Source organism: Ceratotherium simum, chromosome 10 (assembly GCF_057802395.1).
Source record: "Ceratotherium simum simum isolate JZ-2026a chromosome 10, ASM5780239v1, whole genome shotgun sequence".
NCBI lineage: Eukaryota > Metazoa > Chordata > Mammalia > Perissodactyla > Rhinocerotidae > Ceratotherium > Ceratotherium simum.
Window position 1 is genome coordinate 11,860,541 of NC_141909.1, and position 14,647 is coordinate 11,875,187.

The 14,647-nt window shown below is 37.8% G+C and overlaps 1 protein-coding gene across 4 annotated transcripts in view; it reads right to left on the reverse strand.

Moving 5' to 3' along the window:
• ITGBL1 (integrin subunit beta like 1) overlaps positions 1 to 14,647 on the reverse strand; it is a 1,366,350-nt gene that overhangs the window by 1,193,629 nt on the left and 158,074 nt on the right. For 2 of the 4 annotated variants that reach the window (XM_004423143.3, XM_087435885.1), the window contains exon 9: positions 5,159 to 5,237. In XM_004423143.3, coding sequence (XP_004423200.1) covers positions 5,159 to 5,237 — 79 coding nt within the window. Of the gene's footprint in view, positions 1 to 5,158; positions 5,238 to 8,941; positions 9,072 to 14,647 lie in introns of those variants that run through there. The other 2 variants (XM_087435886.1, XM_087435888.1) reach the window with 2 other exon arrangements.

Below are 14,647 nucleotides of genomic sequence, written 5' to 3' on the forward strand. Positions count from 1 at the left end.
TGTAATTTCACTAATAAAAAATATAAAAGTGCATATCCCTTTGACTCAAAAGTCAGAAGAAGCACACAAAATGTAAAGGGCCTAGCCAACTACACAAATGGAGCAGAACTATGGCAAATATACTCAGTGAGAATGAACATACAATAGGAGGACCCTCAGGAACATTTCCTGATATTTTAAATACATACCTTTAAATGTAATTGCCTCCCACACATCCATACAGATTATTACAATTATATCTTCTTTAAAATTGTTCAAAAATAATAATTTAAAAAGTTCGATTTTTGAAAATAAAAACATGGATTATTGCTTTATACATTTTATTCTCAAACTATAATAACTGAAATAATTATTTTAAAGTATGCTTAGTAAATTCATACAATATGAAATGAGCTCATTTAGTCAGTCTATTAAAAATTCAAACTTGTTTTTACCTAAAACTATTTATTATTTTCCATTCATTGATATATTTCTTCTACATGTAATTAATAGTTTCTTAATCTTTGGATTAAATACCTATATTTAATGTACAACATTAAAATTCTTCTAAACCTTTAATTTGCAAACACTCCATCTGGCAATATTAGAAATAACTATCTCATTTGATTTTGTGCTTGAAAAATACAACATTGCAAGTAAACACTGACTAGAAGATAAATTTCACAACACTGCAAAAATTCCTCTTTCTCAGAGTTCTCAGGGAAAAGGTATCAGGTTTTCTTAGTCCTCCATTACTTCCTTGATTTAGGGGACTGGAGTTTAGATCTCAGGAGGCTGCAAACCTCAAAGAAACTAGGGCACAATGAATCGTTGTTTTCAATACCATATAACCAACTTTTTATTAGATGGGATACAATGATTCACAAAGAAAAAACATAGCACTTTACAGTTTGTCTCTGCTGTAATGACTGAGAGTTTTCATTTTGCATTTAAACCAACAACAAAAGTGAAAAATCAAAGTCAGGCCGGCCCCGTGGCTCAGCGGTTAAGTGCGCGTACTCCGCTGCTGGCGTCCCGGGTTCAGATCCTGGGCACGCACGGACGCACCGCTTCTCCGGCCATGCTGAGGCCGTGTCCCACATACAGCAACTAGAAGGATGTGCAGCTATGACATACAACTATCTACTGGGGCTTTGGGGTGGGGGAGGAATCAAAGTCACCCAAATAAATTATCAAGTTTGAAAGCATCACCAATGCATTTTGGAGCTCATGGAAAATTGCATTAAGAACATCATTTGTTACACTCAGTTATATACTCATTCAATAAATTTTTACTAATCACAAAACTATGTGCCTGATGCATAGGTGATGAGAATACAAAACTAAAACAAAAACTGCCCTCACAGCACCTATATCCTAGTGGGGGTATTCCAAAATGTAGACATGATCAATTTTCCCTTCATGCCATGACATTTCATTTAAATTTGAATAGGGACAAGAAAGCCAGATGTTACTATAAAAATAGCTGAGTCTATTTTCAACAACCTTCATGAATCTCACCCTAATTTATTATATAATAACAACAAACACTATTCTTTTAAAAATCTTTCAGGTGTTCTAAAAGATTCTAAGACAAGTCATAGATGTTTCTTCCCTGAAAAAGCTTAGGAAAGGTGTTACAAGAGGGAGACACTCCTTAGGATAAAATAATAAAGCAGTTAATGGCTATTAAGTTTTCCTTCTGAAGAATGCTAAAATTTTTGTTGTTTCTGCAAAAAAATTTCTTCCTCAAGGAGGGAGGGAGGAAGGAGTAGATGCAGTGCAGTGTGATACCACCATCGATGACTCTAGAAGACAAATATATGGGTGTTTTCTGGACTGTTCTCTCAATTTTCTGTAGTTTTGATTTTTCCAAATGAACAGAGGATACAGAGCAAGTTTTTAAAATGAGGAGCACATATTAAATCAAATAGTGTCATATCTTTATTAATCTCAACAAAGTTTCAGAGATGGTTTATCAAGTTGAAGAGAGTAATGTTTTAGGTAGAAAATTATTTATGTATGTATTTTTATTAATTATATGAACATATTTTGAATCAATATGCCATTTACTGGCCAAGAAAGGGTTATAATTATTTACCAAAAGGTGCCTAATATATGAACGGATACAGCGATTTCTGAAAATACTAAATTCTAAATTAACATCCATAGGTTAACAGCAACACAGCAAATCTCATTGCTAAGAAACTGAAGAGCAATCCCCACCACAAAAGAATATGTTATAACAGTAGCCCTGGAGAAATGACTAACAGCAAATCTGAGATCCTAAGAAGAATAAGGAAAAATAAGTGCTAATGCTTTCAATGAAATTGTTATGTAAATGCCATACAGAAGGGGAAAACTGAGAAAAAAAAATCAAAGTTCATAAAATACAGATCCCTTCCAAAATCATTAAGTTGTATTTAATATCTTTATAACATCATTCTTTCTTACAAAGAGGCTGTAGCAGATTGTCTTCTCCAAAATGGCCACAGTGGTATCTCCCATTCCATGTGCTTGCCTGAGCATCTTGCCACTCCGTCATGAAGAAGCGGAGTCTAATTCTCCTCCCTTTGAATTTGGGCAGAATTTGTGCTCACTGGTAATCAACAGAATATGGTGCAAGGGACCTGTGGGGCTTCTGAGACTGGATCATAAAAAGTGATACAGCTTCCACTTGGATTTAAAACAACTGCCCGTGGACCTCTGGGTCACTATGTAAGAAGTCCAAAGCCACAATACTGTGAGGAAGCCCATGCCCCCACAGAGAGGACCACTGGCACACAGAAGTTACAAATAAAGCATAAGAGATAGCTTCAAGACCTGAACTTCAAAAGACAAAGGCCAAATAAGACAGATTATGTGGTAAAAATGGGACTAAGCATGCCTCCTCGCCTTGTGCTTGCTTCCACCCACACACAGCAACCAGCCAGCCTGACTTCCAACATTTTACATAGTTAACCAAGGCTCTGCAATATAAAGGGAAGTCCCCACTATGAAACCAAGCCAGGCAGAGTTTCAGAGAGGGACTAAGAACCAGACCATTCTTCAACTTTGAAGATAAAACTCCTCACTCTGACCTTAACCTCTCAGCATTTCCCAAGAAATTTTCAAGTAAAGCAGTGTTGCGGCATATGTACTTAATTCATATAAATCAACACTAAAACCAAAGAAAGAATAAGAGCAAAAAACAAGATAACTTAAGTAGTGCCTGCAAGTCATCCTCGAGTACTCTCAGACTCTATATCCAGTCACTCAGCAAGTCCTGTTGCCTCTACTTTCAGCGTTAAACTCTTTCAGGCATTTGAACCTCATCACCTCCACCATCATACTGCTGAAAGCCACCATCACCATTTTTCTTGCATGGATTATTGCTACAGCCTCCCTACTGGTTTCCCTGCTCCCAGAGTTCATGATTCACAAATTATATTGAAATATAGGTACCAAAATATTTTTAAAAACAAATTTGGGATATAATGCATGTGGTTCTTTATTCATTAATAAGCTCCAACAACAACTCTAATAATCACTATAGAGACATATGCAACCACTGTAACGTGATAAGATAATATATGTCATTTCTTAAACGGTGAAAGGTTCCACAAATACTACTACTACGGTAGTTTGTTGCCTACATTGGAGGAAACACTAAATTCCAGTTAGAGGCTAGTGAAAGAAATATGCACTTTTTTTCCTCATCCAGATGCATGAACTTCCCTGGAACTTTATGGGTTTGTGAATGCAAAGGTTAAGAACTCTTTATCTAGTTTATAAACTGCATGAAGGAATGGATTATTTTGTCTTTTTTTGTTCATTGCTGTATTCCCAGAACCTTACTTAAAACAATGCCTGTCACACAGCAGGCTCTCAACAAATATTGCCAACCCACACAATGAGTTTCTTCTTGCTGGGTAAGCTTAAGATGGGAGAGGAGAATCTGATGTTACCTCAGTCAATATCTGGTATCAGTGCCACTCTGAGAGTGAGACTGGGGTTTAAAGACTTGTATTTTCATATAACATCACCCCACAACACAAGCCAATTACTTTCTCTGATGCTCAAGCAAAGAAACAACGGTGTTCTGAGACAATTTTCTTTTTGAATTAAAACTATCTGTGCAAGTCTGCAACAAGGTGTCTTCCCATAAGATTTTAAAGGGTAATAGATTGCCTCTAGCAGATTTTCACCTTACTTGTTCATTTTAGAACCTAATTTCTGAATTAGGTTTGTAGGACGACTTTCACACCAACTACTCTAGATTTCTGTCTTTAAGAGATTTTGGGGGGAGTGAGGAGGAAAGGAAAAGGAAAAGATGAAGAAAAGGAAAGAAAAGGGAGAAAGCAGAACTAACCATTTGGAAGACCAAATTACTTCTGGAAAGAGAAAGGTCAGAAAAGGCAACATTAACAATAATAATTCAGGGATTTCTCTCATCTCCCTCCTCCAAAAAATGACATAAATCTCTCTTGCTGCCAAACCTGAAAACAAATAAGAATACAAATCTGAACAGAGTCCCTTAAACCTGTTCATACAATGCAGATTTTCAAAATATTATTTTCTAATCACCATGTCATCAATGCATTGGGTTTTTAAAATTTTGTTTTAAAAGTTACTTTTGATTTCTGAAACTACTAATGAGAAAGTGTTCTAAATTTACAACAGAGTACACTGCATATAAAGGACATACAGTAATTTCAAATTCAAAAGGAAATGTACTTCACACTATAAAATTATCAAAGTAGTTCACTACTTTTTTAGACAAGCAAAGAAAAGCAAGTGCATACTGAGTAATACATAAACAAATGAAATTATGACTGCTTTTAAATATATTTGGTTCAAATCTTTGACTATATTCAGAATTACACAGCCAAATGTTAGTAATTTTTGCCTAGGAAATAGAATCATGATTGTAATCTTTTAAAATACATTGTAAAAACAACAGCACAATCCTGTGTTAATATTTAAGAAAGTAAAAATCTCTATAATAGGATAATCATCCTGAAAATATAAATAAGAATGTTTTCTGCATAATTTCAATTTTTTTGCCATCTAAAAGAGTAAAAATTAGATGGTTATTGTAATTGTTCCATTATACTTTTGGTATCTGTTTACTTGTCAGTTTAATAAAACTCTAGTAACTGCAATTTTCATCAAAAGTATATTTTGGACAGCATCTCACCTGGTCTCTTCGTCATTCCAAGCAATTCGCATGCCTTTCCCACCACCACCTGCTGAGGCCTTGATCATGACAGGGTAGCCTAACAGCAGGGAAGAATTAGACAGAAGTTCAGACTTTGATCATTTGGACGCATGAACATGACAACTGACCACATGTTCAATAACGCAGAAGACAATAACTAATTTATTTAAAAGTTCCTTTCTTTAGAGTCAGGAAAATAACACCAGTGTAATGATCTTATATATATTTTAAAAATGAGACTGTGATCATTTTAAAAGAAAAAGACTATTTGTATCCATAAATATAACATTTTCCCCAGTAATGAAATAAAAAGCTAAGAAAACACAAATAAGTTATTTGACAATGGATTCCAAAAATAGGAGTAGATACAGTATTAACTAACCAAAAAAATAAGGAGCAAGTTATATAGCATTAAGGAAACACACACACACACACACACACACACACACACACTTAAGATTCCCCGAAACTGCTGTTTGCATGCATAACAAATTAAATTCCATTTTTCAAAAGTAATGATTTACAGGTACTTGAGGTATTTTCAACTGAAAAGTCACAGGGAACGTGTGCAGTTTTATCAGCAAGAACTGACATAATGGTTTTGGGAAAAATTAAGCCATGGCTATTATATTATGGGCTGGAGCAGAAGATCCAGGGCTCACTGATATCAATGGAGAAGATATTGCACTTTCTTTTAACAAGGAATGCCTAGACTAGACAATATTATGAAAATACAAACTAAGGCCCAAATCAAAGGACATTTCCAGGTAAAATTTTATAAGAGAAAATAAAATCATAAAACTGTCAGTAGTTAATAGGACTGAGTATTCAGATTAGCTATTATAGAGTAAAACTTTTGACAGCATGAGTCATCTATAATGATTTATCAAGAAAAGCTATAAAGTCTCCTTGTTTAGAGGTTTTCTGAAAACGAGGTGAAGATACTCATCTCTGAGACCACTTGTTTATGATCTTTTTTGAAGAAAGGAGAGGTCAGTGAGCCCGTAAAGGACTCTTCCTGGCCTGTGATGCTCTCATAGCACTAAACTCCAGCTATAGGATCTTACAGGAAAAGGGAACAGGGGGCCAAATGTCACAGACCTTTGACCCTTAAACCACAAAACATCACTCTTAACTTCAACTTAGTTAAAATGGCACTTGGTTCCTAAGTGTTTCATAATTAATTCAATTTTTAAAATTCTGATGTTGGTTTTATTTATGTGGGATACATTTATGTGGGATAGCATTTTAAAAGCAATGCTTTATAAGTGTAGTGAGGAGAAGAAAAATTAACATATTGTTTTCACATTGGGAAATGTTTTCACATTTTTCCTTATAATCTAGGAAGAAAGAGGGAAAGTACCCAAATAATTCTATCACCAGGAATTCAGAAGAGACAAGGATCATAGGAAGGCCAGAGAAAAGGGATTAAGAAAAGCATATTATAGAAAGGGCCATTTATATGAGAATATGAAAGATGAGCTGGACTGGAACATTTTAGGCAGGAATAGCAGAAATAAAACAGGCAGGGAAGCATGGGACAAGTTTAAGAAATCACCAAAACAACTCAATTTAAGTATAAAGTATCTGTAGGATGGTAGAGGAAAAGAGAACTGAAAACATCAATTGGGGCCAAGTATGCCGCCTACTTTTGCATGCTACAGATCCTGCATGAGCGTAACAAGAACAGTACTTGTCTCATTCAATGCTGCAGCCTCACAATGAATGTCACATAAAGGAATTAGACTGAAATCAGTCAAGAAGAATTAGCCTGTTTTTGAGCAGAGAGGAAACAATATCTGAAAATTAGAAACTGGCATACCTGAGAAATCTTTTTTACAACAACATAAGGTCTTGTTTTAAACAAATGGATCCATAACCCCCAAAAAACATGTTACCAATTCACCATCAAAAACTATTTATCCATGTAAACAGGAAACCACAAGAGGTATAACATCCACATCCCATATCTTTACTATTTTCAGTTCTGTCCGAGGATTAGGAAATTTGTTGTTATTCTGATTCCAGTATTAACCTCATCTTAGTCATTTACTATGGACCACGGACTATGTAGTGATTTGTGAGGTTCAAAATAAGATTGGGAAATTGTCCTTGGTCATAAGGAACTAGATGGGGAAGTAAAACACACAAAATAATTTGTCAAAAAGAAATTATTATATGTTCAGAAAAAGTGAGAAGTTGTTAGGCAATAAGGCAATATATAAAAAGGCAATTACAATATGGTCCCCCAAAAGGAGGCAATGCAGCATCCGACCTGTGAATACATATAACCCAGAAAGGCAAGATTCCCTGACAAAAATCCAACAGGCTAAATATAAAACAACTGGGAGGAAGGGAGAAACTGGCAGAAGTTAGTGACATTATAGTCACTAACTCAATCTAATTTTTAAGCTATAATTAGAAATAAAGGTTAAGGTTCTCCACTCAACTTCTTATGCCAAATAAGTCATTAAATTTCAGACAGTACATATTTTTATGCTGTCACCATGCCTTGAATAAACAAGACCTAGCCATTTAAAGAGGAGAAAAAGAATAGTCCACACAGATCATGTTAAATAATATCAAAAAGCCAAGTCCCTCATCCCTACTTTCTTATTGTGTCTCTGCGGCTCTAAATAGGGTAAGTCACGGGCTGCCAGGAACTGGAAGAAGAAGGAAAAAAAGGATTCAGTCAAAAGTTGACATTCCCAGAAAAAACAAAAATGTTCAAGTTGATGGCTATCGCTACCCCTCCCCTCACCCAGTCTGAACGTGAAATTTTCACTAATGTTCTCTCACATGTTTTTTTATCCATTGGAGTACTTCCTCTTCTGTTCTTCTTTTGTCTATGATGCATTTCTTTAATTTTATATTCTTCAGTTGACATATGTTTGAAACAGAACAACCTCCCTTATAACAAAACAAAATTCTCCAAAGTTTTTAAAAGGAGATGAATGTCCTAGTATAAAAAGATTGCTTAAAAAAAAACAAAAACAAAAACTAAACCTAAGGTCCTAGTGCTGTTCACAAGTTCTTCCTCACTTTCACCGTGCTCTCATTGGATGCCTCCTCCCACCGCCTGACTCACCCTCCCAGACCCAGAGATAGATGCGACTCCTCCCAACACTCCTCCAACTCCAGCAGGCAGAAAGTCTCCATTCCGTATTTCCCTTCTGCACAGTGCTTCCAAAATGAAATCTACTAAATACTATGCAAAAAAAAAATTAAATATTTAAGAAAATACAGAAGGTGGGGGGCAGAGTCAAGATGGCGGCGTAGGCAGACTCTGAACTCACCTCCTCCCGTGGACACAGCCAATTTACAACTACTCGTGGAAAAATTACCCCTGAGACAGAACTGAAAACTGGATAAGAGGAACTCCTGCAACAACGGACAATCCTAACTGGGGTAGAAGAGGCAGAGACTCCCTTCTGGAGAGGAAAACGCCGCCTTCACAAGCCGCCAGCTTCACGGCCGCCGGGAGCAGCTCACAGGTACGCAGCCTCCCTGGAGGCGCGGGGCCCTGAGCCGGGGAGCGCCCCCGCTGTGGGCATTTTGTGGACCCAGCACAATTGAGACCAGCAGCATAATATCTGACTTTGCCTGCTACTAAAGCATTGGGTAGCACCCCCAGAAAACCCGGTTCACAAAGAAACTAAAACTGGCTCTTAAAGGGCCCGCGCACAAACTCACCCGTTTCAGAAAGCATCCTAAAATCACCAGAAAGAAAGGTGCACAGTGCTTCGGTGACAAGAGACTCACCTAATAGGCCCTGAGTGCATCTCGGTGAGGGGTGAGACCTCTCCAGGGACTGGGACATTGGTGGCGGCCATTGTTGTGGCCTGGTGTGAGCGTGCTGACACAGACGCCATTGGAGTTCTCCCTGAGACCTGCTAGCCCAGGGTCTGCTCCACCCGCTAGAGCACCGATTTAATCCAGCTCAGCCAGGGCAGGCAGCCCACCCTAGAGACTAGCCCCACCCAACAACAAGCCCTCAGGCAACGTGTGGGCCTGCATAGATTGGTGACTGGATTCTCTGCAGCCTGGCAACTGAGCTGACTTGAGCGGGGCAGGGTGTGCACAAGGAGCCGGTGGAGAGTGTGGGGCGGTGGCAGAGTGTGTGGGGCTCCCGCCGTGGAGAGACTGGGTCCACTTGGGGAGGTCGGGCGCTCACACGGGCAGGACTGTGTTGACTGTGTGTGTGGACCTGTGGGCGGCAGGGCTTCTCAGCCACAGAAGACTTGTACTTCTCAAAGACCCACATAGGAGGTTTGCTCCACCTTCCAAAACCTGAAACAATTGGGTGCTCCTGTGCCTGAGGCCAGCCCCACCCAGCTGCAATCCTCAGAGAGCTGACAAGAGACCTAATAGGCTAGAGGCTTACAGCAATTGTAAGGCCCTGAGCCTAACAACCTGCCATGGTGGGGGCCTACTCACTTAAAAGAAATACTGCAACACAAATGTGGTATTAGAACTTGCAGCCAACTGTGCTGGGGCTCCCCACAGCTGATAAAGAGACTGAAGGGCCCACAACAACTACAAGCAGCTGAGCATTACAACAGCTGGCCAGGAGCATAACTCAGCCTCCCTGGGCGCCTACAGGGAGAGCAAACAGGCCACAGCAGAAGGATACACGTAGCCCACATAGGGGTCACCCCTGGAACATTGAGAACTGAGGGAAGCACACTGGAAGCCTCCTAAGGCATCACTTACATAAGGTCACCTATCCAAGAGCAGGAGACGTAGCTGACCTACCTAATACGTAGACACAAGCACAGGGAAAGAGGCAAAATGAAGAGGCAAAAGAATACATTCCAAGTAAGGGAACAGGACAAAACCCCAGAAAAGGAACTTAGTGAAACAGAAATGAGCAACCTACCCGACAGAGAGTTCAAACTAAGAGTGTTAAGGATGCTCACTGATCTGGGGAGAAGAATAGATGGACTCAGTGAGAATGTCAACAAAGAAATGGAAGATATAAAAAGAACCAATCAGAAATGAAGAATACAATACTGGAAATGAAAAACTCATTAGAGGGACTCAAAAGCAGAGTAGAGGATACAGAAGAACGGATCTGTGAGCTGGAAGAAAGACTAGAAGAAATTACCCAAGGTGAACAGGTAAAAGAGAAAAGAATTAAAAAGAGTGAGGACAGTCTAAGGGACCTCTGGGACAACATCAAGCGCACTAACATCCGTGTTATAGGTGTCCCGGAAGGAGAAGAGCGAGACAAGGGGGCAGAGAATCTATTTCAAGAAATAATAGATGAAAACTTCCCTAACCTAAGGAAGGAAACAGACATCCAGGTACAGGAGGCACAGAGAGCCCCAAACAAGATAAACCCAAAGAGGCCCACACCAAGACACATCATAATCAAAATGTCCAGAATTAAAGATAAAGAGAGAATCCTAAAAGCCGCAAGAGAATGTCAAGTTACATACAAAGGAAACCCCATAAGGCTATCAGCTGACTTCTCAGCAGAAACCTTACAGGCTAGAAGAGAATGGCATGATATATTTAAAGTGCTAAAAGGAAAAAACTTACAGCCAAGAATACTACCCAGCAAGGTTATCGTTCAAAATGGAAGGAGAGATCAAAATTTTCCCAGATAAGCAAAAATTAAAGGAGTTTGTCACCAAGAAACCAGTGTTACAAGAAATGTTAAAGGGACTGATTTAAGGGGAAAAGAGAAGACCACAAATAGGAAAAATTATCTATTTCCACGATTAGAACGTAATGGATACAAATGCACAAAAAGAGGTTGGGTATGATATCAAAAACATAAAAGGAGGGAGGAGGGTAGTTAAAGAGTACAGCTTTCAGACAGAGGTCAAACTAAAGTGACCACCAATTCTGTATAGAAGAAGTAAGGAACAGAGAAGGACTACTAAAACACTGAGGAAAAAAAAAAAGAAAAGAAAAAAGGCAGTAAGTACATACTTATCAATAGCTACTTTAAACGTCAATGGACTAAATGCTCCAATTAAAAGGCATAGGGTGGCTGACTGGATAAAAAACAAGACCCATATATATGCTGCATACAAGAGACACACTTCAGACCTAAAGACACTCACAAACTGAAAGTGAAGGGATGGAAAAAGATACTCCACGCAAATGGCAATGAAAAGAAAGCTGGGGTAGCAGTACTCATATCAGACAAAATAGACTTTAAAACAAAAACTGTAAAACGAGACAAAGAAGGGCATTACATAATGATCAAGGGAACAATCCAACAAGAGGATATAACACTTGTAAATATCTACGCACCCAATGTAGGTGCACCTAAATATATAAAGCAATTATTAACAGACATAAAAACAGAAATAGACAGTAACACAATAATAGTAGGGGACTTTAACACTCCACTTACACCAACGGATAGATCATCCAAACAGAAGATCAATAAGGAAACATTGGCCTTAAACGACACACTAGAAGAGATGGACCTAGTAGATATATACAGAGCATTCCATCCAAAATCCGAAGAATACACATTCTTTTCAAATGCACATGGAACGTTCTCCAGGATTGATCACATATTAGGCCACAAAACAAGTCTCCATAAATTTAAGAAGATTGAAATAATACCAAGCATCTTTTCTGACCACAAAGGTATGAAACTAGAAATCAACTATAGGAAGAAAATCAGAAAAGCCACAAATACATGGAGATTAAACAAAATGCTACTGAACAACGACTGGGTTAATGAAGAAATCAAAGAAGAAATCAAAAAATACCTGGAGACAAATGAAAATGAAAATACGACATGCCAGAATTTATGGGATACAGCAAAAGCGGTTCTAAGAGGGAAGTTTATAGCAATACAGGCCTATCTCAACAAACAAGAAAAATCTCAAATAAACATCTAACAATGCACCTAAAGGAACTGGAAAAAGAAGAACAAACAAAGCCCAAAATCAGTAGAAGAAGGGAAATAATAAAAATCAGAAATAAATGAAATAGAGACCAAAAAAACAATAGAAAAATTTAATAAAACCAAGAGCTGGTTCTTTGAAAAGATCAACAAAATAGACAAACCTTTAGCTAGACTCACCAAGAAAAAAAGAGAGAAGGCACAAATAAGTAAAATCAGAAATGAAAGAGGAGTGGTTACAACAGACACCTCAGAAATACAAAAGATTATAAGAGAATACTATGAAAAACTATATGCCAACCAATTCGACAATCTGGAAGAAATGGATAAATTCTTAGAATCATACAACCTTCCAAAACTGGATCAAGAAGAAGTAGAGAATTTGAATAGACCAATCACCAGTAAGGAGATCGAAACAGTAATCAAAAACCTCCCCAAAAATAAAAGTCCAGGACCAGACGGCTTCCCTGGTGAATTCTACCAAACATTCAAAGAAGACTTAATACCTATCCTTCTCAAACTCTTCCAAAAATTGAGGAGGGGGAAGCTCCTAACTCATTCTATGAAGCTGACATTACCCTGATACCAAAACCAGACAAGGACAACACAAAAAGAAAATTACAGGCCAATATCACTGATGAACATCGATGCGAAAATCCTCAACAAAATACTAGCAAATCGCATACAACAATACGTTAAAAAGATTATACACCATGATCAAGTGGGATTTATTCCAGGGATGCAGGGATGGTTTAACATTCGCAAATCAATCAACGTAATACACCACATTAATAAAATGAAGAACAAAAATCACATGATCATCTCAATAGATGCAGAGAAAGCATTTGACAAGATCCAGCATCCATTTATGATAAAAAACTCTGAATAAAATGGGTATAGAAGGAAAGTACCTCAACATAATAAAGACCATATATGAGAAACCCACAGCTAATATCATCCTCAATGGTGAAAAACTGAAAGCTATCCCTCTAAGAACAGGAACCAGACAAGGATGCCCACTGTCACCACTCCTATTTAACATAGTATTGGAAGTCCTAGTCAGAGCAATCAGGCAAGAGAAAGAAATAAAAGGGATCCAAATTGGAAAGGAAGAAGTGAAACTGTCACTATTTGCAGATGACATGATTTTATATATAGAAAACCCTGAAGAATCCACCAGAAAACTTTTAGAAGTAATAAACGAATATGGGAAAGTTGCAGGATACAAAATCAACATACAAAAATCAGTTGCATTTCTGTACACTAACAACGAAGTAGCAGAAAGAGAAATTAAGAATACCATCCCATTTACAATTGCAACAAAAAGAATAAAATACCTAGGAATAAACTTAACCAAAGAGGTGAAAGATCTGTACACCGAAAACTATAAAACATTTCTGAAAGAAATTGAAGAAGACACAAAGAAATGGAAAGATATTCCGTGCTCTTGGATTGGAAGAATTAACATAGTTAAGATGTCCATACTTCCTAAAGCCATCTATAGATTCAATGCAATCCCTATCAAAGTTCCAACAACATTTTTCACAGAAATAGAACAAAGAATCCTAAAATTTATATGGAACAACAAAAGACCCCGAATAGCTAAAGGAATCCTGAGAAAAAAGAACAAAGCTGGAGGTATCACACTCCCTGATTTCAAAATATACTACAAAGCTATAGTAACCAAAACAGCATGGTACTGGCACAAAAACAGACACACAGATCAATGGAATAGAATCGAAAGCCCAGAAATAAACCCACACATCTATGGACAGCTAATCTTTGACAAAGGAGCCAAGAACATACAATGGGGAAAAGAAAGTCTCTTCAACAAATGGTGTTGGGAAAACTGGATAGCCATATGCAAAAAAATGAAAGTAGACTCTTACCTTACACCATACACAAAAATTAACTCCAAATGGATTAAAGACTTGAATGTAAGACCTGAAACTGTGAAAGTTCTAGAAGAAAACATAGGCAGTACGCTCTTCGACATCGGTCTTAGTAACATCTTTTCAAACACCACATCTGACCGGGCAAGCGAAACAATAGAAAAAATAAACAAATGGGACTACATCAAACTAAAAAGCTTCTGCACAGCAAAGGAAACCATCAACAAAACGAAAAGACAACCTAACAATTGGGAGAAGATATTTGCAAACCATACATCTGATAAGGGCTTAATCTCCAAAATATATAAAGAACTCATGCATCTCAACAACAAAAAAACTACCAACCCAATTAAAAAATGGGCAAAAGACCTGAACAGACATTTCTCCAAAGAAGATATACAGATGGCCAACAGACACATGAAAAGATGTTCAAAATCACTAACTATCAGGGAAATGCAAATCAAAACTACAATGAGATATCACCTCACGCCCGTCAGAATGGCTATAATTAACAAGACAGGAAACAACATGTGTTGGAGAGGTTGTGGAGAGAAGGGAACTCTCATACACTGCTGGTGGGAGTGCAAACTGGTGCAGCCACTATGGAAAACAGTATGGAGATTCCTCAGAAAATCAAGGATAGAACTACCATATGATCCAGCTATTCCACTGTTGGGTATTTATCCAAAGAACTTGAAAACA